This window comes from Macrotis lagotis, chromosome 4, assembly GCF_037893015.1.
Source record: "Macrotis lagotis isolate mMagLag1 chromosome 4, bilby.v1.9.chrom.fasta, whole genome shotgun sequence".
NCBI lineage: Eukaryota > Metazoa > Chordata > Mammalia > Peramelemorphia > Peramelidae > Macrotis > Macrotis lagotis.
In genome coordinates this window covers 143298193-143324523 of record NC_133661.1, presented here as the reverse complement: position 1 = coordinate 143324523, position 26331 = coordinate 143298193, and the positions used below count along the sequence as shown (strand labels likewise).

General features: G+C 35.6%; 1 protein-coding gene across 6 annotated transcripts in view; it reads right to left on the bottom strand.

Annotated features, from left to right (window-relative positions):
- TJP1 (tight junction protein 1) overlaps positions 1–25817 on the bottom strand; it is a 281955-nt gene extending 256138 nt beyond the window's left edge. For all 6 annotated transcript variants that reach the window (XM_074234247.1, XM_074234248.1, XM_074234249.1 and 3 more), the window contains exons 1-2: positions 25636–25817; positions 9033–9165 (exon numbers count right to left, since the gene is read on the bottom strand). In XM_074234247.1, the coding sequence (XP_074090348.1) occupies positions 9033–9165; positions 25636–25802 (300 nt within the window). In that variant the 5' untranslated portion in view covers positions 25803–25817. The remainder of the gene's footprint in view (positions 1–9032; positions 9166–25635) is intronic.
- Between the last annotated feature and the right edge of the window lie 514 nt (positions 25818–26331).

The following is a 26331-nucleotide window of genomic DNA, read 5'->3' as shown; positions in this document are numbered from 1 at the left end:
CTTTCCTGGCCTTCAATTCCAGAGTACCTGTTGTTTAATGAACATTTTAAATTGAATATCCCCCAAACATTTTAAACTCATTATATCTAAAATGGAACTCATTATCTTTTCCCCTAAATTCTCCCCTCCTTTATACTTTGTTATTTCTGTCAAAGGTACCACCATACTTCCAGTGGCTCAGATTTGTAATGTTGGCATAATTCTGAATTCCTCACTCTCACTGAAGCTTGCCATTTCTAACAAAGCATCTCTCCCAATCACAGTTACCACCTTAATTTAGGCCCTCAACCACCTTTCATCTAGATCATTATACATCTTCCATATTGCTACCAAAGTAATTTTCCTTGAGTTTAGATCTAACTTGCAACTCTCAAGACCAATCAATACTAGTGATTTACTATTGCTTCTAGAATAAAATATGAACTCTAGTTAGTTTCAAATCACTTGACAACCTGTGCCCAAACTACTTTTCCAACTTCATTGAATGCTATTCTCTTTTCTGCAATCTATGATTCAATCAAACTGATCTCTTTTTGTCCTTGCACCAAGTCTACTCTCTATGCCATTGAAATGGTTGTCTCCCAAGTCTGGAAATCACTTTTTCCTTACCTCAACTCTCTCTAGGAATTTACTTGGAAGTTTGATCTTGAGAAGATGTGTGCATCAAAGGACCTTTTTCAATTTCTCTTTTTCCTATAGAAATTATTGGGAATATGGTGAACTCAAAATATATTTGTTTTTCTCTTCAAATGTCATTCTACTTTAGCTGAGCAGAAGATTCTGGTGGGGGGGAAGAAAAATTTTTTTCTCTTAACTTTCTATAAGTCTTGTTTTTGCTTTTTCTGTTTTTTTTAATTGAGAATAATCACAAACAATTTGAATCTGAATTTTCCAGTAGACTTTTCTTCTTAACTATTTATAAAGTACCCTATCAGTGAAGTTTTAGAGTTGGATGAAATGCACTTGGGTCATATGACTGATATTTCTTTCTGAAGGTGTCAGGCTCACTTTACAGTCTGGTCCTTAATTTTAGGAACTTTTAGGAAATTCTCTTAAGTAACTTTCCCAAAGACAATAGTTGGACTTTTGCATTTTTTAGGTAATCTGCTCTTCAAGGTCTGGCTTGTAGTTTGTCACCTATGTTTTTCCTCAGGTCTTTTTTTTTTAAGGTTTTTGCAAGGCAAATGGGGTTAAGTGGCTTGCCCAAGGCCACACAGCTAGGTAATTATTAAGTGCCTGAGATCAGATTTGAACCCAGGTACTCCTGACTCCAGGGCCAGTGCTTTATCCACTGCGCCACCTAGCCGCCACCTAGCCACTGCCCCCCCCCCCCAGGTCTTTTTCTAATCAAGTTGTTGCTTAATTTTATTTTGCTACATATACTTCTACTTTTGCTTAATCCTTTACCCTTCTTATAATTTTATTTCCAGTTGATCCCAGTTGTTATAACAATTAGAAAACTAACCTTGGAGTAAAAATAAAGCCTTTTGTGAAGTCCTGCCTCCAACACATAATAGCTGTGTGACTAGGGATAAGTCACTTAACTTCTCTGAAAATTTTTTAAAACTATAAGTTATAGATAAGTTACCAGCCTGCTTTCATGCAATATTTTTCCACTGGGGACCCATTACTACATTAATGAAATCTACTATATAAATGAATATCCTAAGTCTTCTTCTGTCCTCAAATTGATTCTGTTTCTTTAAAGTTCTATTATTTTTTTTGTGTTATTTCCATTACTAATTTTTCTTTTTATATTTTAATGTTACTAGGTCTCTCATTGCAGATATTGTTTTCTTTTTTTAACTTTTTACTGGTGTGTTGATCTCCTTAATTCATTTCTGAATATATCCCTTCTCCATCCAGTGAACCTCACTTGAAACAGTGACTTAAAATGAAAAACATTTCCTTTAAATGATATTCATGTGACACCAGAGTCATAGGTAGGAAGGTAGGGAAGCAGTATGACATAAGGGAAAGAATGCTGGATTGGGAATCTGAGGACCTGAGTATGAATTCTGACTCTTGCCACTTACTAACTGTGTGAGCTTGGGAAAGTCACTTCTTGCTGCTTCAGTTTCCTAATCCATAAAATAAGGGAGATGTGTTCTATGGCCTATATCCTCTCTTTCAGCTTTTAAATCTATGATCCCATGACTTCCATGCTATGATTATTATTAGAATAGGACTTGCTGGACTGGCTCTCTGTTGTCTGAGGGATCAGTCTTGCTGTATTTGGAGAGATTTATAATCAAGTTAGCTCTTTTGTTGATTGTCTAAACTTAAGAAAATGAAGGAGAAAATGTATAAATGTAGTTGATAGATTGATTTACTGAATGCTTAAGATTGCGTTTATAATATATTATGAATCCTGGAAATTTAATTACGCATGTGCTTACTTTTCCATTGGCAAATTCAATACAGTGAGAATAGTCCAACACATGTATTAAAATGATGAAGGTCTGAAAAGGAATAAACTGAATTTGGCAAATGATATTCTATAGCAAACCACATCTGTACAAACACAGAATGAAAAACCTTTAAGAATATGAAATCCCAGTGTTTCATTTTTTGTTGACTGCTAAAAACATTTAATTCTGACTCACTTCCAAAATGGTATTTGAAAATATTGGATTCCTGGAAAGATGTACCAATGGAGATGTCTATTCAATGATTCTCTGATCATTAATATAAGACATAGAGGAGGATGTGTTCACTGTTGTCATGGAACTTGTCCAGTAAAGAATTCAAATGGAAGAAGCATTCTCTAAATGAGTTGGGTCAAGAACTGAAGAGATGGGGAATAGAGGCTAGATCATCTTTGGAAAATTTTATAATTCTTTTAATAAACTCAAGCTTCTCCCCAGACATGGAAAGGAAAAGATTCATTTTTAACATCAATATTCCACTGTTGGTGATATATGGCTGTGAGTCCTGAAAAACTAGTCTTCAAAAGAAATGAAATTGAGATTCACTCAAGGGGCAATGGAGAGATACCTATTCAAGGATATGAACAAATTGCAACTTATTATAAGCAAGAAATGTTGAAGAAGCAGTTTAATGAATGTCACCAGAGAAATGTATTACTTACAGAGGAGAGGTAGGGAGATGGGTCAGTCATGAACCAGGATAAACAACCTGAATGTTCCACTGGTATCTGCACATTGTCAGAAGTTGAAGAAGGCTTTAGCATGCTGTGTAGATCCCTACCCCCCATAATAGATTTACAGGAGGACATTAACAACAGTCTCATAGTATGAGCAAACATGGATATTTGCATAGGTTGCAATCTGTATTAATGGAATATAGCACTGAAATCACAGATGCTCCAAAGCATAAAAACAACCTGTTGAAGGGTCAAAAAAATTGTGATTAATGGGATTTATTTGATGATATCTGGCTTGACTCTTCTTGTTATACGTATAGATATGTTTGTTGCTTAGAATTGTCACTGAAAATGCTATTCTTTCTTATTTTACAAATGAACTGATATTGCTTGCCATAGAAGGTATACTTGCACATGTACATTTATATAGTTATATTAATAAAATTTTTACTGAAAATTTATCCTTCCTCTCCTACAGAAACTGAGTTATTATTCACACTTAAACTCCTAAGGAAGAAAACCATCAGAAACCCATGGGGTTTTGTTCCTTTGGTCTAGAAGAACTTCTCTTTAAAATTGCTTATTTCAAATTTTTACAAACATTGAAGTTTCTCCTAGCAGAAAATTATTTACATCTGATTTTTTCAAACTTAAAGAGTTATTGTATATCTCATTCTAGGAGAACTTCTCAAGGCCAGTCTCCTAGGGAACTTTCTGGGAAGAACCAGACTGCAATTATGGTTTGGTTCTCACATTTTTACTTTTACCCCTAAAATAAGCCCAACAATTCTCCCCTTCTTTTACTCATAATGAATTCAGATATAAACACTTGTTTTGGATCAAATACAGTTTTTGACAACATAAATAACATCCTCCCATTAGTTCAACTCATGTAAATTCTGGAATATTCCAATATTAAATTTGTATCCACCTTACCAATTAATCAACTTCAAAGTCCCAAAGGAAAGATCTAGAAGCCAAGTTAGAATATAATACCTTGCTCCCTATCATCCACATCCTGGAATCCCCTCAAAATGATAGAGTATCTCTAATGAGTCAGAGATGGAATCTTTATATTCAAAAAGGGAACGCTGGGAAGGAATCTTTGGAGTTGACACAGTCTTGCAGACTTGGCTTTGGGGGTACTGTCACATTTCATTACCCATGTATAGGCTTCCCAAAGCCTCACTAGAATGTGCATCTTTTAACAAATAATGTTTAGTGATGTAAATTGTATGTATTCTTCTCTCTACCTATCTTTCCTTCTCTTCTTACTCCCTATGGTGAGTTACCTCATAATCATTCATTTGGAGAGGCCTGGACTACAAAATATACATACTCTAAAGATTTTTTCCCTGCAATGAGTGGTCTTAATTTGCAACCCTGAGAAGCAGGTACTGCAGGGATCCGTATTTCACAGACAAGAAAACTAAAATTCAGAGAAATTAAGCAGCTTGGGGAAAAAAACCAGTAAGATGCTACCATGTATTCAGAGGAAAAAGGTTATGTGGAGGGGAAAATCATGATATCAAGAACAGAAAGAGTTCTAAAGAGCTTAAATAACTTAACCATGGTCACATGGGTTGTAATGAAAAGAACCAGAATTGGAATCTAAATCCAAGAACAGTGTTCTTTTCACTCAGCTTGATTCCTATACTCAGTGATTAGCAGATTGAATTTTGTTATTTAGTGTCAATTTTATGCTAACAATTTCCAGCTAGGTGGTGCAGTGGAAAGAGCACCAACGGAGGACCTGAGTTCAAATCCAACCTCAGACACTTAATAATTACCTAATTGTGTGATGTTGCTATAAATAAATTTTTTTTTAAAAAGTCCATTAAATGTGGAATGAAAAACTTCAATATGTCTCATAAGTTTATGCAGATGTCAGGATAACGATTTAGAGAGACTTTATTTGGGAGCACAGTAGTCACAGAAGTCTTTCAAGTGTCCCTGGGCTAGCCCTGACAAGGTTGAGTCTTTTTAGGGTACCCGGAAGTAGAATGTTGAGGTAAGAGAAGAGAAGATTGTTCAAGTGTGTTGACTCTTCCTCCATGACATGTCTTCCCTGGGAAGAGGAGTGAGGGGAAGGCTGGCACAGGCCCAGGCAAAGCCTTCAGAAGGTTTAGAATTGGAAGTTCCTAGTCCAGGAGCTCATGTCCTTTGTCATACTTCTTCTAGAATGTATTACAGCCGGTCAATAAACATTTATTAAGTGCTGTCCCAAGTGACAGGGATATAAAGAAGGGTGTGGTACGCTAACTCAGACAAGCTCAGAAAGTCAATTAAAATTTTTTTAATGTGAGCAGATTAAACTTAAAACTTAAAAGTGCACTGGGATATATTTTTCTTTTCTTGGCAAACTGTTTGTTAAACATTGACTAGCATACCCCTGGCCACAAAGAAAGACCAGAGATAGTTCTTGCCTGCAGGGAGCTTTTGACTGCATTTCTCTATCCCTTCATGGTTTAAGATTAGGATTAGAGACGGAAGGGCTTCAAGGCACCATTCTAAACTATTCCCTCACTTTACAGAGGGAGAAACTGAGGCTGCTAGATGAAGTAATCAGCCCAATATCACAAAGCAAACATTAAAGGAAGAATCTGAACCTTGGGTTTCTGACATCAAAAGTATTATACTCTTTGCAGGAGTCATATTAAATAGGTTAGACCTCACCCCAATCCTAACATCAACCCAATTACTCTCCTCCCTTTTCCCCTTTGACAGTGGTATCAATCCACTTGCCAGATTAAAATGTAATTAGAAAATGATGAATAAAATAAATAAAAGTATAAAACAACACAGATAATATTAAATTGAGGTTTTCTAAGTCAACATGCCAGGATCTGTTTCTATATGACTCCTAAACTACTTTCTAACTCTATATCTTTGAGTTTATAAACATCCTTCCTTCAATATTATTTCTATGGTAATGGAGTTTCTGATAAAGAAGTTTGTTGCCAGAATATATAGAACTCTTCAAGAAGGAAGAAAATGAGAAGGGCCAAGTATAAACTGGATAAAATAACATTTCACCTCCAATCTTATCATCATTCTGAATGCAAGGTATTAAATGGCATGAGTGTAATGGATTGCCATCCTGGAAATCAGAGGATTTGTCCCATTCATAAGAAGTGTGATTTGTAAGTAAGTCACTTCACTGGGTCTTTTTGTCCTTGTTGGTAAAGTAAAGAGACTGAACTAGGTCCCTTCCAGAATAGTTTATGACACTATTAGAATTAGATCTTGTGATGGACAGAGTGTGGAGTCTGGAGCCAGAAGGATATGAGTTCAAATCTCATCTCAGACACTCCACTTATATGACCCTGGCCAAGTCACTTAAACTTTCTCTGCCTCAACTTCCTCAACTATAAAATAAGGAACATAATAGCACCTATCTCACAGGGTTGTCATAAGGATCAAATGTCATAATATTTGTAAAGCACATAGCATAGCGCCTGGAAGGTTTAATAAGTGCTTATTCCTTGAAAAGAGTCTATTTACTGGTATCCAGATTTATGAAAAATTTGATGTAGCAAATCAGACATCCATCCACTTAAATTATAATAAATTAAAGATAGAGACCAACTTATATGAGACAGACTAAGTCTAAGTCTAGTCACTCCAATGGAATGATCTGGTAGCCATAGATACTCCCATTCCATTCCAGGAGCCACTGCTCAGAGCTTCTTAGTCCGTAATGTCTCCTTCACCCTCACTCTATCCCCATTTTTCATGTCTCCTAAAGGGAAGAGAAAATTCTTGGGGCTTTCTCCTCCTCTGTCAGGAAGGCTAATGGTGGGTAGTCAGCAAGCTCAAACTGGATCCCATCTCATTTCTTTACACACATACCACTATAAATAATTTTTGGTCTTCTTCCTGTGACAAATACTAATCTAGGATGTTATCAATTTAGGAAAGTTAAGTATGGGCACTCCCAGTACCAAGGCAGCCCATAAACCATTTATGGCTTAGTAGATAAGTGCTAGGAAAAATCCACTGTTCTCATCTTGTGTAAGGGATAAGTGAAAAAAAGGGAAGAGGGGAATACAAGAGAGCCTTTTGTTCCTGATTTCTACTATGAATACTGACAACTTCAAATGGATTATGTGTTTACATTATAAATAAGTATAGAAGATCCACTCCTGGCCAAATGATCCAGAGAGAAGTGGAAGCCTGGTCAGAGGCAGGATGGGGTAGCAGTGTAAGGGCCAGGTTCAATCCCTCTGTAGCTGATGAAATAAAATAAAGGGGATATTCAAATTGATACTTAGGACTAAGAAGCATTCCAGGAATATGATACTGGTTTCAGGGTCTGGTTTCTATAACTCCTTAAGCCCCAGAACTCTCTTGACATGTAGTCCTCTCACTGCTCTAGCTACTTTCTTCACTATAGAAGTTCATATTAGTTCCTAAGATCAGTCCTCACCCTTGCTTGAACCCTTTCCTCATACCATGATATACACCAATGGTTCAAAGCTTAGGAAATTACCTTTTCCACCTATAGGTTAGTAGGAATGGAGAAGAGATGTTACCACTTCAGTAAGGAAATATATATTTCATCATATATTTATTGCCCATCACCTCTCTGTTGGATAATAATTGGAAACTATCAATGGATCTCCAAAGTAATGATTGAGCAATGCATTATCAAAATCCTAAAGTCTTTAAATGTTATCTCCTTTCACATTATAACATTTTCAATAGAAACATTGTGATTAGGAATACCATTGTCTTACAAGTTAAATGTTTTTGTGGACTAGTCTGAGGACCTAACCACGAGATGTAAAATGTTTCTTTCTAATATAGTTTTGTGTCATTAAATTATTTCCCAATTACATGTAAAATAATTTTTAACATTCATTTTTAAAAATTTTGAGGTCCATATTCTCTCCCTTCCTCCCAATCCTCCCCCCAACTTGAGAAGGCAAACAATTTGATATCAGTTATACATGTGAAGTCATGCAAAACATATTTCTATATTACCCTAACATTTGATTTTTAAAGCAAATTCATTCCAACTTCTAAACAATTAGGTGACAAATCCATGTGTGGAAAAATAACTCATCTGTAAGTTGTACACTACCTATATTTTCCTTAAAGCCACAGGGTGTCTCAGAACTCTAAGGTTCATTAAACAAGTAAAGGCATTTTCTACTAATACCAAATATCCTCATGGCCAAAAAAGAATTAATACACCTCTAAAAGAAGGAGTAATTTACTTTCTAATTGCTTCAGGTTCAACCTGAATTCTTTTTTTCTTATTGATATTTTTTCAAATTACATGTTAAGAAAGTTTTTCAGAATAAAACATTCAACAGTCAACATGCATATTTTATAAGTTAAACAATTTTCTTCCACTTCCCACCCCCCCCCCGAGAACAATCTAGTTCACATTGAATACATATATTTGTGTTTAACATGTTTATATATTAGTCATTTGCTATATGAAGAATTAGTACTAAGGGAAAAGAAAGAACACCATGGGATAGGAAGGAAAAACATAAGATAAATTCAAAGTTCATTTTTGACCAAATAAAATTAAAGCCCAGTATTTCCAATGTTTAAAAATTCAGTTTTCTGGAAAAAATATGACATTCAATATATATGACTTATATATTATGTATATATTATATATTATGTTATCCAGCATGGTCTCAGGATAGGGTACTTGATCAAATATTTTGGTTGAGAGGGTTACTATATGCCATATATGGATCACCAATTTTCTAAGAATAATAGAATATATTATTGATAACATTAAAATTATATTTAAAATGGTATTTTTCTGAAAAAGCATTCTATGCTGCACTCTACATATTACTGAAAATTTTTATAGAAATGGAAAACTGAACAAAAGTAGTCTAGACAAAAATAATCATCAAAGTGTTTAAAATAAATAAATGCACTGAAAAAGTTTACTTACAGTAAATTCACAGAAATCAATGCTATCAAGGCTTTTACTTCTGTGTATCCTTCCTTTAATTCGTCTTAAAGAAGGTTTTCCTTGGCTAACACTAGAAGTAGCACCATTAGGATTTTCAGAAGATGGAGTTACCCTGCAAAAACAAAAGGCAAATATAGTTTCAGTAATTTTTATTATACATGTTATAATCTTTCCCTGTTTTCCCAAGAACATCTAAGAAATATCATTGTACCTTTTTATCATAACAGCTCTGTCACTGTCACTATACTCAAGGAGCTTAGTCTAGTGGCATATATATGGAAGGTATCTGGATACCAAAGCTTGACTCCTCATCACACCTACCATTCAATGGAGAGAGAGAGAGAGAGAGATGGCAACATGAGTCAACAATATCAAACAACTTTGACCACCATCTTCTCTCAGACCCAGTTGCTGAATCCAAGAACCCTGAGAATAGTAATATTCTACAGATCACTGCCCCTGACTCTAGCTTGGTCCCTGCAGCCTTGATCAAGGCTACAGTAAAGAAGGGGTATACCACCCTACTACCATCAATACCAATACTGACAAACTGAGATTAATCAGCAGGTAAGGCCAATAGCCCTAGGAGAAGCAGTACACCCAGACCACTGATCTTGCTTCTAGTACATACCCGATAGACAACACTCAAGAAAGCAATCTTGATATGTAACCCAGACAATTCCTTTGCAAGTCCTAACTCCTTAGTAGTCACTGCTATTGATGCCCATAATACAAAGTTTTTGCCAACAAAGTCATTGGCATTGACATCTGGCTCAACACCAGAAGGCAAGATAGCGGTGTACATCTATAATTCCAGCTACCACTTGGTGCAACTCTTGAACTTAGTAGTTTTGAGCTGCATGTGCCATGTACTAAGGTGTCCACATTAAATCTGGTATCAATAGAGAGAGAGACCCCCAGGAATGGGGGGTGGGAACCACCAGACTGTCTAAAGAGGGGTTAACTATCAGACTGGAAAATGAATTAGGTCAAAGCACCAATTGTGGGAATGGATTTGTGAATAGTCTCTGCACATCTAGTGTGGATATGATGAGATGCAGGAAAATAGAGAGAAAAGAGAAGAGAGGAAAGGAAAGGAAAAGAAGCAAAGAAAAGAGAAATTAGTATTTTTGTACTAATAGAAATGACATCACAGAATATATATAACCATCTACTTTGTTCTCAAACTTTAAGCACCATGGTTTCTTTCCATCTGAAATATAGTTGAAGATTCTTTTATGTATTTTCTTTTCCTTCATATCGGGAATTGTCTTCTTTTTCTATTTGTAACTCCAGGACTTAGCACATAGTAAGGGTTTAATAAATGCATTTTCTTTCTTTCATTTGTAGTCATTCATTCTTTCAGTCATCATAGTCAGTGTCAATAAAGTATAGAAAACATTTAAAAAATTTTGCTATCAAGTTACTTGAAACTATCAAGAAAAAATCATTGTATACATGTAAAAGAAAAATAGAAATAAAAGTCTAAAAGTCATTGCATAAGTAAAGCAATGAAACAGGAAAGATGAAGTTAAAAAGGATGTGCTTTTTGGAGGTGGGAATCTAAATGATTCTGAAGGATAATAGCAGTATTTTTAGTAACAACAATTTCTAATGCCATAATTCATTTAAATGGCTTGTGCCATCATTCTTGTTATGATTCTTATCTCTTTTCCAACTTTTTGAAACCTGAAGAGGACTTCATGTTAATATTATGGATTTGAGTACATTTATTAAATGGAATTGAAAGTAAAAGATATATTAAAGCTTGCAAGTTGCAAATCAGTAATTCCTAAAGACATCTGAAAATTTCAGCTTCCTACAACTCCCCTCTACAATTCTTCTATGATGTGACTCATGTCTCTCAAAAGAAAAGGGAAAGAATTACTTATTAAGTTACCTACTACATGCTAAACACTTTTTAATCACTTTTCAAATATCTCATTTATCCTTACATCATAACCCTGAGAAGTTGGTACTATTTTGGTCAAGAGAAATAAGGCAGGCAAAATCTGAATTACCCAAAGTCACATAGTTATTAAATGTATGAGGTCAAATTTGAACTCAGGGCTTTCTGACTCTAGTTCAGTATTCTATCCATTGTACCACCTAGCATATAGTGGAGGTATCACATTCAGAGGTTCTGGTAGAAAAATATTTCCAAGCATTCTCTTCTCTCCTCTCCTCATATCAAAAACACAAGGAAGGAAAGGGAAATTCATTTATAATATTGTATACAGTTATTATAGACCAGGATACAAATGAGAAGGCTTATAACTTCTCACATACTCACAATACCAGTCAAGAGTTTGTAAGTAAAGAAGCTTTCATTTTAAACTGTAACATTATTTACTATGTAAGTTAATCCTCTCCATTAGGAAGAAAACATAGTGGAAGGTAGTCTCTTCCATTAAGAACAAAATTAAAGCAGTTTTTTAGGACTTTGGTGAAGAACTGAGATGCAAGGGAACCTCTTTACCAACTGTTGATGCTTTTATCTTCCTGAATTTTTAACCTCCTGGGGAACTGTCTTCACTTGGGGTTGGGGCGGGGAGGTTGTCTCTGGATACATTTGTAACAAATGGGTTGTTTGTTTGAACTTTTGACTTTGAGCATCCATTGCATCGGATGCTTAACAGGACACACAGTGTGTGAGGCTTCTCCTCTTCCTCCTCCTACCTCCTGGTCAATTGCAAGCTGAATTATTTATTCCCAGTGATTTAGCCAAATGGTCACTGAAAAGTCTTTCTGATATTATCAACCTCACCCAATGCTGGTCCCAAAGAGTCATACAGCCATTCTTGTGGAGAATTATTGATGCAAGTTCACACTCATTGTTGGGTCAGGTGCTACCTTTTCTAGCATGTTTCCTATGTGTCCTCTTCTGGACACTTCTGGCATGTTTTCTGGATGGTAAAGAGACTTTTGTTTTTAAAATAACCAAATTAATTGTGACATTAAAGGACCTTAATTAAGCAACCACCTTTACGTTAAAAGTCCCAGATAATTCACTTCTGCCCCCTTTATTGTTCTTCTCTGGTACCCAAAAGATTCAGGAGATTGTGAGAGAGGAAACTGAAGTCTTTTTTGAATAAGTATGCTACAAAGTAAAATGTGATTAGGACAAAACAGAATCAGGCAAAATGTAAAAGGAAATTTCAAGGCAGAAGAAATCATTTTCAACTCATAGGGTTTAGAAAGAAGGAGGAAAAAGACAGAGAAAATTTCATAAGAAGAGGTGGACCTTTGACCATGGGTCTTGGAGGTACTTCACAGATAAAGATGGTTGGGGGATGTGAACAAAGGCACAAAGATGAAAGAAGGCAGGATGTGAGTGAGAAGCACATGATCAAAGTAACATATGTCCCACAAATGCTGAGAGAGGTATTCATGTAGGATGCCCTGAGTCTCAATCTCTGTTTCCTAGAAAGCAGGATTCTACTATCTTGCCTTCTAGCAGAGAAGGAAGAATTCCTGAGATATGCCAGGGAAAGCTGTCCCTAGAATAACCCTAAGGTTGAGAATTCAAAATTAGACATAATATAGAGAGAAATGAATTTCCAAGCAGTATGTCTCTTGGAGAGGGTTCTTGTAGCTAGAGTGTAGAAGACTAAAGTCATAAGATATGGGAACAAAAAGTCTGTACTTTGTTAATGATTAAACGATTTAGACACTCTAAGTTCAATAGGAATGTAGATGCCTATACCATAGTCCCAAAGAGGATTTGCCTTCTCCAAAAAAGACTGAAGCACATTCTTAGAACCCTGTGGGAGGGATTTCACCATAATAATGGTATCCCCCCCCCCCAAGTTAAGCTCCTTTTTAAGAAAAAGTTATGAGCTTCTATGAGTTTTTTGCATTATCTGCAAGGCAAAATATAGCCATTCCCTATCTGATATGTATTAATTACCTTGAATGCTTGACTGCAACTCAATCACTGAGTAATATTTATTTCATACCTAGTTTGTTCAAAGTACTATAAAACACTCTGGTAATGACTGGTAGAGAAAGACCATCCTCTTGTTGTTTCTAGAGGTAATCTATCATTAAGTGAATGTGTGTGTGTGTGCACATGTGTGGAGAGGGAGAGGGAGAGGGAGACGGAGAGATATTCATAGTTTTCAACTTTTCAACTTCTAGCCTCTAACCCTCTGGGCTCATACATTTTTCTTCTGATCCTCCCCCTTAAGTTTACTCTGTGATATCTTTAAATGTTTTCATGTCTACATTTCCACAAATGTAACAGTATCCCCAATTTCTGTATAAACATGCAAGATAATTAAAATTTAAAGTACAATATATATGAATTTACTTGAATTTAACTGTTTTAGCTCAACTGATTTATAAACTAATATCAGCTCTACCCAAGGTGTTATACATGGGTCCCTGCAGATTAAATAGAATTGGTTGATATTTTAAAAAAATAAACAAAAATACAATAAAATATAGATGTTATATTTTAAAACCATGTCAATATACAGACCATAGGGATCTTTATAAATAAAGTAGTGGATTCTTTTTCTATTTGTTTGACACTACTGATGTCACACTAACTGAATAAGATTAACTGATAAGGAAAATCATTATTAAATAGTATGGAAACATAATAACCATGAAAAAAGAGTTTCAAAAAGTGAAAAAAAATCTCTTCTCTACTCTACTTCTACTAGGACCAGTAGAAATAATTCCACATAACCAAACTGAGTGAAAAATAACTGCTCTTGGACACAAACAAAAAAGAATCATGAAGGTGTTTCCAAATTTCACATCCACTGGACACAAATGGATTTCAACAGCACAATGTTCATTTAATCACTAGGGAACCAACTTTAGCTCCATGCTACTTCTCAATACCACTGCTGACTTCAAGATGCCCCCAAAGCAAAATAAACATCACAAACATTAAAGTAGAAATCAGCAAATGTAAAAGCTAACTTAAAAAAAAACCTTTTCAATTTCCAAGGAAGAAAAAAAAATCATAGGAAGCATCACAGGAAACTCAGATTGGTGCTAATGTAGGTTCTACAAAAGATTCTTGAAGTATCTTTATGAAAGGTCCAAAGAAGAAGCTAAATACATCTAACAAGAATTTTTTCTTGGTAGTTGATCTTTGGTCCTGTTCATACCTTTAACTTTATATTCCCTTTCCTGAAGGAAATAGAGTCTAATCAGTGTTGCAGCAAATGTGATAGCCAAATGGATACCAGTGCTATGCATTATTTCATCATTTCAAGTTAGTATAAAAATAAAATGCTAATGGCCATGAATAGGAAGAATCAAATGTAATTGTGTGGCCTGAGTAACACTGAATCTAGTAATAGATAAGACAATAAAATTGCTAGGTGTCAAAAGTAATATACCTATAAATTGTAAATCTTTATGTTTCTAACCATATCTTACCAGCCCGGGGCAGGGGATCTTTTGAGCATGGATGGGTGGTGGCATTGTTAAAATGCTAAGCTAGTAACATTATATCAAGTATACCATCACAGTAAAAGGACCTCTAGATAGGTTATTGTAGTCAAAAATGCCTTGACTCATATCCTTTACTTTAGGGGTTAGTTCTTAAAATGAATCTGGTGCCATTTAAAGCCACTCAAATTGAAGAAGCTCTTTTACCCTATCTCAAGTGTATTGCTTTTTGGTAAGTCATTTCTTTTAAACAAAATGTGAAAGAGATATATTATCTTTCCATATGTATTCTTAGGTTACTTATATAATATAAAACATCATCCCTTTATCTGCTTTTGTGCATGCCACTGTATGACTGCATAACCAGCCAAACCTTGCTGAACAAAATCTTTCTTTCCTCTTTCTGAAAAAAAAAATTCTTCTTCTGTTTTTCACTTGTTGTTTTAAACAAAAATACCCCTGGATTTTTTTTTATTGGTCAAAAAGATTTATCACAGGTTAATGATTTAGGACTAGTGATAAACTACTTAAGAAAATTTAAGTTTCCCAAACTTAGTTTCAACTCAAAGAAACTTAAAAGGAACAATGAAAAGAGGAAGTGACTGACTAGCACCAGAGCAATTGCTCCTCTTGGAGAAGAGAAAATGGGATGAAGACGATGGTTGACTTTCTTGTGCTTCCAGCAAGTACATCAGTCCTTTAAGAAAGATCACAATCTCATTCTCTGAGCTTACACATTGGTCAGCAACATAGCATCATCTCATCTTCTTAGTTCATGTACTTGTCCTTGTCCTCCTAGCTCATGCTTGATCATTACTCTGAATTACTTTTTTTGATCTCCATCAGTTCTAAGGGTCTCACAAAATTTCATTTTCTCCATTTTTCTCTGAAAAGCTCATTCTACCTTATTGACATAGGAGGAAAAAACACCCTTGGAACTTTGGGAATACTGAGTAAACCACCTGATCAGTGGGTAATTTCCTTGTCCCCAAGGTTTTCAAGTGCAACATACCTGTGGGCAAGGACAAAAGATAAGTTACATATTAATTTAATTTTTAAAAACTTTTTTTATCCTTGTAGTAGCAGGAATTGGAAATTAAGGGAACATTTGGGAATGGATAAACAAATTGTGGTATATGAATGTGATAGAACACTATTGTTCCATAAGAAATCCTGTAGGACAGGACTTTAGAATAGGTTGGAAAGATTTGCATGAACTGATGCTGAGTGAAGTGAGAGAGAGTCAGAAGAATATTATACACCCTAGCAGCAACATAGGGTGATGAACTTGTTTGCTTCAGCAGTACAATAATCAAAAACAATTCTAAAAGACTTGTGATGGAAAATACCCTCCATATCCAGAGAAGGATCTGTGAAGTTTAAATGCATACCAGAGTATACTATCTTCAATTTTTAAAAGCTGTCATGTATTTTTTCTAATGTTTCTTTTTTTCTAATTTGATTTGATTCTTCTTTACATGTATAACCTATATTAGATTGCTTTCTATCAGGGGGAGGGGGGAGAGAAAGGAGGGAGAAAAATATAAAATTCAAAACCTTGCAAAAATTAATTGTTGAATACTGCTGCATGTAGTTGGAAAAATGAATAAAATATTAAGAAAACAAAAATCCCTTTTTTTGTCATTGTGCCATTTCTTTATGTGTATATTTTTATAGTGTATGCAACTAGTTACAGTGGGAAAATGGTTCTAGTACTTAGAAGTGGGTTTATTGATAGATATATATATATAAAACATATATATATAAAATATCTTAAAACATAACTATTTATGTGTGTATGTGTATAGGTGTAGATATGTGTGGGTGTGTAGATGGTGTTGGGAAAAATTTTGATGATTAGTAACACATGAAAGTCAAAAATAGAAAGATACACTTAGGGATTTCCCTTAACAATATGATTTTGAATACACTAATATTCAAGTAAAAACATTTAGTATATGTATGAATTGCCATATAAATAATATAATTCATTAGGAGTCCTTGCAAATATAATTCTTTAGGACGGGGTTCTTTACCTGAGGTTCATGTACTTATTTCCAAAAAAATGCTTTGATAACTATTTCAAAGTAATTGGTTTCCTTTGTAATACCATGCATTTTATTTTACACATTTATAATCATTATTCTGAGAACAAGTTGTAGATTTCACCAGTCTGCTAAAGTGGTCCATGACACAAAAAAGGTTAAATATCTTCTATCTCTGAGCAAATTGCAATAGTTTTAGTAGAATACAAATTTCTTGAGGAAGTAAGAAGATGATGATGATGATGATAACAGCAACTTTATTTACATTACCTTATTAGGCATTTATTAAATGTCTACCTTGTGCAGGAATTTTACAAAAAAAAATCTTTGCAATAACTTTGGGACAAAGTTACTCTTATTATCTTTATTTTACAGTTGAGGAAACTGGGATATTATAAGTTAATAAGTAAATGCTAAAGGCAGGATTTGAACAGGGTTCTTCCTGTTCAATTCTTTTTTTTTTCCAAGGTTTTTTCCAAGGCAAACAGGGTTAAGTGGCTTGCCCAAGGCCACACAGCTAGGTAATTATTAAGTGTCTGAGACCAGATTTGAACCCAGGTACTCCTGACTTCAAGGCCAGTGCTTTATCCACTACACCACCTAGCTGCCCCCTTCCTGTTCAATTCTAAGTCTATTTCTGCATCCCTACTGCCTCCCCAACTATCTTAACAGTGACAAACCTCTCCAAATGTGTATAGGCTGATTCATAGTCTGTTATCAGCATATACTCAAAAGATTTCCAATATGGTAGAAATTTCCAGAATGTACAATTGTAACCCAAGGTTACAAATATGAGACAAGGTTATAAATAAATCATTATCTAAGTAGAACTTTGATGCAAATATTCCTTTGTGTTACTTAACACAAAGAACAATTCCAAGTGTTATGGGGTTTGCAAAATCTGTAAGATAGTGTCATTGCCCTAAAATATTCTACAATTTGCCAAAAGGAATAATAAAGCCTGTTTAAAGATGGAATATTTAAAGATGCCAAGAGCAAAATGCTTGGACACTCTTCCAATCACACACCATCTAATATGCAATCACAATTTAAAAAATCATTACTAGTTTTTTCTGAAATATCATACATGTTCAAATTGAACAAAGAAAAACAACTATTTCTTCACTGTGGAACTACAACTAGACTTAGCGTCCAGGAAACAAATTCTAGTTCTGCTTTTGCAAACAGTCATATGGCATTGAGCAAGTCATTCCCTTCTCTGGGATTTAGTTTTATGTAAATTAAGTTTATACATGTTAAACCATTTATATAAATACATTTTCATGTTTCCCTTTTCATGAAACAATTATGCAAATAATTTTCTACCTCATGCTTTATTCAAATAAAATTAAGAATTTATTATAATTTTTACAATAACAAAACATTTGGTAGAAAAAGTAACAGACAATAAAACCCTTTTTAATCTTAGTATTTATAATAAGATAATATTGTCAATAAGATGAATGGGCATCTATTGGGATTCAAAGTTTCTCAAATTATGCTGACACTGATGTTGCCATTTATAATTAATCAAGCTATTTTGATTGGACTTTAAAAAATGTACTGCCATCAATTGATTCTTGTGTAATTCTTCAAAATATTCTTAAATTCCAGTCATTCCATGGTTAAAAGAATCTCTTTGAAAAATAGTGTGAAAATATGGAGACTGTGAATAGGTCATTAATTTGTTTTTGCAAAACAAGCTACTTTTCTCATGCTGAGGCACATTAAAGGATATCTGAGCTAAAAGACTTTAAATTCATATAGAAAACACTATTTCATGCAAAAGTGTAAAATTTACATTGTTTTTTGATAAACCATAGAACTATTTATTTACTATAACTAAAGCACAATAAAACTTTCAGTTTCAAAAGCTTCATTCAATGTACTATCATAAGATAAGTCCATTCACATTCTTGTTCAGATGGGGCAACATAAAGTGTATCATATTTCTCATGCAATTAGGGTCTTTATCCAATTCAGGCTTAGAAACAGTAGGGTCTTTAAAAAAAAAAAGAAAACCAAGGCAGCTAGGTGGTGCACTGGCCCTGGAGTCAGGAAGACCTGAGTTCAAATATGACCTCAGACTTAATAATTACTTAGCTGTGTGACCTTGGACCCAAGACTTAATCCCATTGTCTCACCAAAAAACCCAAAAAGAAAAAACAAAATGAAAATTGTCTTTGTGGATAGATCAAGTGATTATTAAAAAACAAGTCTTGGTTGCCCTTTACTTAATTTTCAGTGTAGGTATCTTCTGTATTAAGAAATATATCAAAATATTATTCTGTATATTTGATAACCACAGATCTAATTTTGTTATAAACATTATTACTTTATCCTTCTGCATATGGGTTTGAATTTGAAGATCTTACACTGATTTAATTATAGTACCCAATTTAAGAATTCACCAAATATATTTCAGGAGTGTGTGTGTGTGTGTATATATATATGTATATGTATATGTATATGTATATGTATATGTATATGTATATGTATATGTATATGTATATGTATATGTAAAGCAATTTTAGTAAAGGCAGTAACAAAAGTGGCAATTTATTATTTTAGCTCAGACTTCTTTAAAATCCTTCAGCATAAGAAGAGTAGCTTGTTTTTGTCAAAACAAATATCCTATTTTCTATCTCTATATTTTCATACAATTTTGCAAAGAGGTTCTTTTAACCCTAAAATGACTGGAATTTAAGAATATTTTGAAGAATTAAACTATGTCAATTGATGCAGTATAATTTTAAATCCGTAAGACACAGAAAAGAGATAGATGAAAATTATTGCAAAGCAAAATTATCAATTGAGATTCTGGTACTTTTAACAGTGCAATTCTGTTGGACTGTTTTTTATAAAGTTGATTATTCGTGTAATTTAAAAAAGGTTCAAGTTAGTATATCACTCATATTTCTCAATATTAGGGATTGTCTGTGATGTACACAATATGTCTAAATTGAAAGAAGGGACAATTTTTTGCTAGTGCTTTCGTCCTGACATAAATTAAACTTTATAAATATAGATCCTAATATTTATTCAACATTTCATCGATTTACTTTAATCATCTTTCTATTATATAAAAGAAATTCTCTTGATGTGGTATGGTCATCAATAGGTTTGTAAAGTAATAAACTTTCTCTACATATTTCAAAAAATGTAATCAAAATGAGCATTTTAACTATATATGTTGCTTTATCTATGTGCAGTGCAAAAATAGAAATATTTTAGTTCTTCAAATAATTCATAATAAGGAACTTCGTACTTTTGAGCAATTCTTCTTTCCCTTGTATTAACTGCAACTGAAAGTTTTCAAAGTCATTTTGCATGATTTTCTAAGCATTGTTTTGATAGATAAGCTGCAGGTGATACCAGCTTTCCTATCAAATGATACTTTTTTTCATTTAACAATTGTGAAAACAACATTACCTTATGATTCTTTTGATATCATAGCCATAATTAAAAAAAAACTTTGTTTTTGCTTTTAAAAGCATTTTTCTCTGGAAAAATTGTTTGCTAAAATTTTTTTCATTTAAATTAGATTTCCTGTCATTTGCAAGTAACACAAACTATATATTGTCTTTTCTCTCTATCATAAGCAGCATTTTTGAATATCAGTAATAAAAATGGGGAAAAAGTGATTTTTCTGGATTTTGACTTTTTTTTACTTTGGGTTTCTATAATTCTACTAAACTAATTTTATTATTATTTATACTTGTTTCAACGGCCCAGTGAATTTTCACTTCAAACCAGTTGCATATTCATCTCCTAAAAAAAAGGGATACTATTTCATCCTTTGAAATAAATAGTATAATCACGTGTACAAAAATATAGCAGCCCTGTTTGTGGTGGCAAAGAATTGGAAATCAAGTAAATGTCCTTCAATTGGGGAATGGCTTAGTAAACTGTGGTATATGTATGTCACGGAACACTATTGTTCTTTTAGAAACCAGGAGGGACAGAATTTCAGGGAAGCCTGGAGGGATTTGCATGAACTGATGCTGAGTGAGATGAGCAGAACCAGAAAAACACTGTACACCCTAACAATAACATGGGTATGATGTTCAACCTTGAAGGACTCGCTCATTCCATCAGTGTAACAATCAGGACAATTTTGGGCTGTCTACAAAGGAGAGTGCCATCTGTATCCAGATAAAGAGCCTAAAGAGCCGTGGAGTTTGAACAAAGTTCAAGGACTATTCCCTTTAATTTAGGGGAAAAAAAACCCAAATATCTTATTGTCCTTATCTTGTTATTTCTTAGACTTTTTGTCTCTTCCTTAAGGATGTGATTTCTCTCTCATCACACTCAATTTGGAGCGATGTACAACATGGAAACAAAGTAAAGACTGACAGGTTGCTTTCAGTGGAGGGGGTGGGGGAGGGAAGTAAGATTGAGAGGAAAATTGTAAAACTCAAACAATATCTTTAATAAAAATAAATTAAAAAAAGAAATAAATGGTATAAATAAAAGGAGTAAAATTTTAAGTTAATTAAATATAGGTTTAATTTTTGAAAAATTTAATTATTATATATGACCATTCTGAAATTATTTAGATTTTCATGCTTGAGGGGTTATAAGGAATCAATTTTGTATACCATATTAAAAAATGGCTGAAATAACATTTTGACACTTCAAACAACTACATAAAAATTGTGACAAAATGACAAAATAGCTTATCTGGTTTACTAGCCTATGCTGAATTATGAATGATAAGGGTGGGAGAGTCAAGAGTGCATCAAGATTTGACATGCAGTGATTCAAAGTTTATCTCATCTATATAAAACTTACTAAATGATTGCTGTTTGGAGAAAATGTAATATGTTAATCCTGCCTATTCAATTTAATTTGTATTTTTTTTTGCAGATAAAAGAGTTTAATTTACAAGAATTGTAGTAGAAAATACACAATACCTTTGCCCACTACTTCTTTCACTTCTGCCATGTATTTTAGAAAAATCTAGGAGAAATGGACCAAGCACGGGACTTAAGAATTGAGTACCTGGGTTAAAATATGTTTTGTTAATAATCACCAGTGTGACCTTCCATTCTTCAGTTTCCTTTTCAATAAAATCAAGGTTTTCTAGATCTTAAAGGATCCTTATAACATTAAATTAAATACTATGATCTCTAATACTGTGCAATCCAATGTAACTTTTGTAACTCTACATACCTCCTGGCACTGATATTTGCCAAAGGGAAATATCTCCAGGTGCCACCTACCTGGGTATCAATATCTTTTAGTCAAGCTGCATTTTTTTCGTGTGTACCACAAACAAAAAAAAAGTGTTTGATAAGAAAGATGACTTTTCTCCTTGCTTGGAAGAGACTGATAATGTTATGAAACAGGGCTATGAATTATAGTTCTGGAGAGATAGTATTTTTTTTTCTCCTAGGAAAGAGCTTAACATAAATTTAGTTTAGTGGTTCAGGGAGGGATTGGGGGAAGGAGGAGTTTTTGTTGTGGAATTAGAGATTTTTTAGTTTTTGAATAGAGATGCTACATCCTAGAAAGAAGTATAGCTGTAATGCCAACACAGATGTGGCACAGAAGAGAGAGGCAGGGGTAACTAAGAGATGCAGTGAATAGAGCACTTGCCCTGGAGTCTGGAGGTCCTGAGTTCAAATCCAACCTCAGACATTTAATAATTACCTAGCTATGTGACCTTGGGCAAGTCACTTAACCCTACTACCTTTCAACGCCTCCCCCCCCCCAAAAAAAAACACAAAGAAGAAGAGACGACTTTACTAGTGGTCAGAAGAGACAAAGAAGGAATTGGAATGCAGATTCTTAGACAACAGACTGTTGACTGGAACTATGGTTTTGAAAGCTGAAAGAAGTTTAACTTCTTTACCACTCTTCTTCTGCTGCTCCCTCCTTCCAAGCCTTGACTATCACATGGCTTTCCATATGGTGTTCTTTGTTTCTCTCTCTTTTTTTAAAATGGTTCCATTTTTTTATTTTGCTACATATAAAACTATTATATATCGTAATTGTTTTGTGATATAAGTAAACAAATTAGATGAATTCAGGAGAAAAGGACAATGGAGGATGCCAGTAAACAGCTTGTATAAACAGAATAAAATTGGGTCAGAGAACTTAACCTCTGTCTACAATGCTACATTCCTTTCTGGGAAATTCTGAGCTATAGTTAGGAGAAAATCTTACATTTAGAGATAGAAAATTCCTCTACCAATGTAGGTCAGTACTTTCTCTGAAACTGATAGTTTTCATACAAAGTTACCTAGAGAACTGAGAATTTAAGTTACTTGTGCAGAATCACATAGCCAAGTATGCATTAAAGCAGGACTTGAATCTAGGTCCTTCTGATTTCAGTCCTGGTTCTCTGTGCCATATTGTCTTTTTTATGATTGTAATTATATATATATATATATATATATATATATATATATATATATATATATATATTTATATTAATTGTATATTGCAGAAAAATATTTCCAATGAACTGGGATCATGTACCCTGAATTCACTGTTGAACTAGAGGGAACCCCAGTCTCTAACGTGTTAGAAGTGTAAATCAAGAAAAGTCATTCTAGTAATGCTGTCCAATGGGAAACTAAATCCATGATTTGTTAAGAATATCCCCTCTCACATTTTTAAGGTGAGATGAAAAACCCTCATATAAAGTTTAGTTTTTCCACTTGCTGATTCCACTTATCTCTGATTCTTTCCTCAATAGTTTTCTTAAATTCTCTCCTAAGCTTTTACCTTCAGTGACTTAATTCATTCAGCTTTGGAATTGCCACCTTGAGGCAGTGGTGATCACTGAGCCAATCAGAGTAAATCCACATGACCCATTATATCTAAATGGCGGTGGTAATCCCACATCCTAGATTATGCTTCACATTCTATCCAATTGGCCACCATCTGCCATATTGCTCTGCTTACATCTAAACTTTATATCCAGCCCTCTCACTTTCTATCTCTTGCTCTGAGAACAGTAATCAAATCAATACTGTCATTGCTGCTGCAATGACAAAGAAACTTTCCAAATAAAATATCCTTTCCTATTATCATTTCCCTATATGTATTGTCTCACATTATGCTCTTGATGGCTGGAACTGCCTTGCTTTTTTATATATATTATTTCCAGTGCTTTTTTTTTTAATGCTTTTCATTCATTCATTCAAATCATTTAAAAAAATTTTGCTACTCTTTTCTACAATAGTCATTTTTAAAATTCTTCCCTATAGTTCTCTCAATACAACTATTTCAGTTTTCCACCTTGTTTTTTCTTTTAGTTCAAAAAACTGCATGCAGCATAATTTTTCTATAGCAATCAAATACTCATGCAAGAAGGTTTAAATTTTCCACTAAGTCATTTGCTTTCTAATTGTATTCAAACTTTTTATCATCACCTTCAAAGCTCCGCATAAAGCAATTCTTCCTTACTTTTCTAGATAGTATATCTGTGTTGTAGCTCCTCAGATGCTATAATTTTTTTGTGAATTGTCTCATTTCCTGGAATTAACTTTTCTCAAATTCCTAGATGCCATTTTTCTTCTCTCTCTCTTTTTAAAGATTCAGTTACTTCATAAAGTCATAATAATTTATATTACAATTCCAAATCAAAATCAATTTATAATAAATATCTCCTGTGACAGACATTTAATAGGCTCCCTGGTTGTCTACCTTTTGCTTGAAGGTATCCCTTATGTATTTAAACACTCTTTAAATTTATATGATAAAGCTGTCATCTATTTCTGAACTTATTAAAATGCTTGGAATACTTAGCAATTCAAAAAAGCAGTTCCTGTATATGTATATGTATATGTATATGTATATGTATATGTATATGTATATGTGTATGTGTATGTGTATGTGTATGTGTATGTATATGTAATGTATCTATATCATCTATATCTATATCTATAGATAGATATAAACTATGAGCCAGATTTTAGACTTTCAAAAAATATGTTTTCTATTTTCTTAATTGAGCTATTCTGTTCAATGTTTACAAATTAACATAACTGGAAAAATCACTAACAGAATTCTTGATTATGGATTATAGTGATAATATAGTAATAGGAACATACTAGTAATTTTCCTTTTCCTACTCATCCAGAAGCAAACCAATTTAGGGGAAAAACGTGTTAACAAATCTACATTTGTTGTGTTCCCTATTGCAACTGTCAGGCAAGCTGACATGAATTTTCTTAGAACTCATTGAAACTGAGATCAGAAGGTACAAATGTGGAACAAGATCAGAGAAACCTACAATCAGACTGCCATGTCGAATCCAGCACCTCTTCACAGTAAATGCCACTTTCTAACAATAAAATGACTCAATGAAACATTTACACAGAATTAGACAGTTGCAAATCACTGAGGGGCTCAGAAATGGTTGATTTTGGTTTTTGTTTTTCAATTCATTTCTTCCCTCTCCCTCCACATCCCCCAATCCCCTTTGCATTTTAAGCTATGGAAAGAAGCAGCCTCGTTGTTTTTTCCCTTCACTTGGGGGGAGAGGCTGGCCGAGTGGATGGATGGATGGATGGATGGATGGATGGATGGATGGATGGATGGACAGAAAGATAGTCCTTCCATGTAGCCGCCTAAGCGGCATCGTCGTTGTTTCTCCTGGGGGCCGTTCAGCACAAAATGACAAACATAAAATCTGACAGGAACTTTCTGGTTTTTCATCCATTTTTTAAAAATGCGGCATTTATCATTCTTAAAACAGTCCTCTCATAACATACACAAATGCAGGCACGCAGGCGCGCAGGCACGAGCAGCTCACACATGCCCAGGTCAGGTGTGACACACACACACACACACACACACACACACCACACAAACACACACACCACACACCACACACATACACATAAACCACACACACAGTCACAAACGCGCGCGCGCGGCATCTTCCACCAAGATGGGCACCACGGCGCTCAGCATCCCCATCGCTCCTCCCCGGCCGCCCGGCCGCCGGCCCCAGCCTGGCCCCAGCCCGGCCCCAGCCCGGCCCCAGCCTGGCCCCCGGCTTCCAGGGAAAGGCCAGGTCGGAGCGGCCGGCCCGGGGGAGCGGCCAGAAGGAGGGCGAGGCCGCGGCCCCCCCGGCCCCCCGCGCCCCCCGCCGGCTCGCCCCTCACCAGAGCTTCCTCTTGAGGGGCAGCAGGCTGCCCCGGTTGGACGGGGTGACCCCGATGGCCATCTGCAGCACCGTCAGGTATTTCTGGTACTTCATCTTGTCCCCGCCCCGCTCCCGGGCCGGTCCCCACCGCCGCCGCCGCAGACACAGCCGCTCCAACCGCCGCATAGACTCAGCCGCGTCCCATCGGCCGAGCCGCCGCCGCCGCCGCCGCCGCTCCAGTCACAGCTCCGGCCGCCGCCGCCGCCGCCGCCGCCGTGCGTGGCGCCCCCGCGGCCCGGCCCCGCCCCGCCCCGCAGAACCGCCCTCTGGGCCGCGCTCGGGCCGCCGGCCGGGCCTCCCCGGGGCCTGGGGTCGCCGCCCCCCGAGCCGCTCCGGGGCCATCTCATTAGCGCCCAGAAGAGCGTCGCCAACTCTAATCCCGCCTCCCCGCCTCCCCCCCGCCCGCTCCCCGCGGCCCGGCGGGCTGGCAGGCAGCCTGGGAGGCTGGATCTCACGGGAGCCCCCCCGCCCCCTCCGACCCTCCCCCAGCTGCCGCCCCGAGGATGGCACCTGCTGGAAAGAGCATCCACCGGCCCGGGGGCTCGGACCTCATCACCTCCCTCAGGGTGAATTAGGAGGCGGAGATGGGGGGATGGCAGGTTCACCCAGGCAGCGAGTGAGTGAGATCCGAAGCCGGGGTTCGAACCGGGTGCAG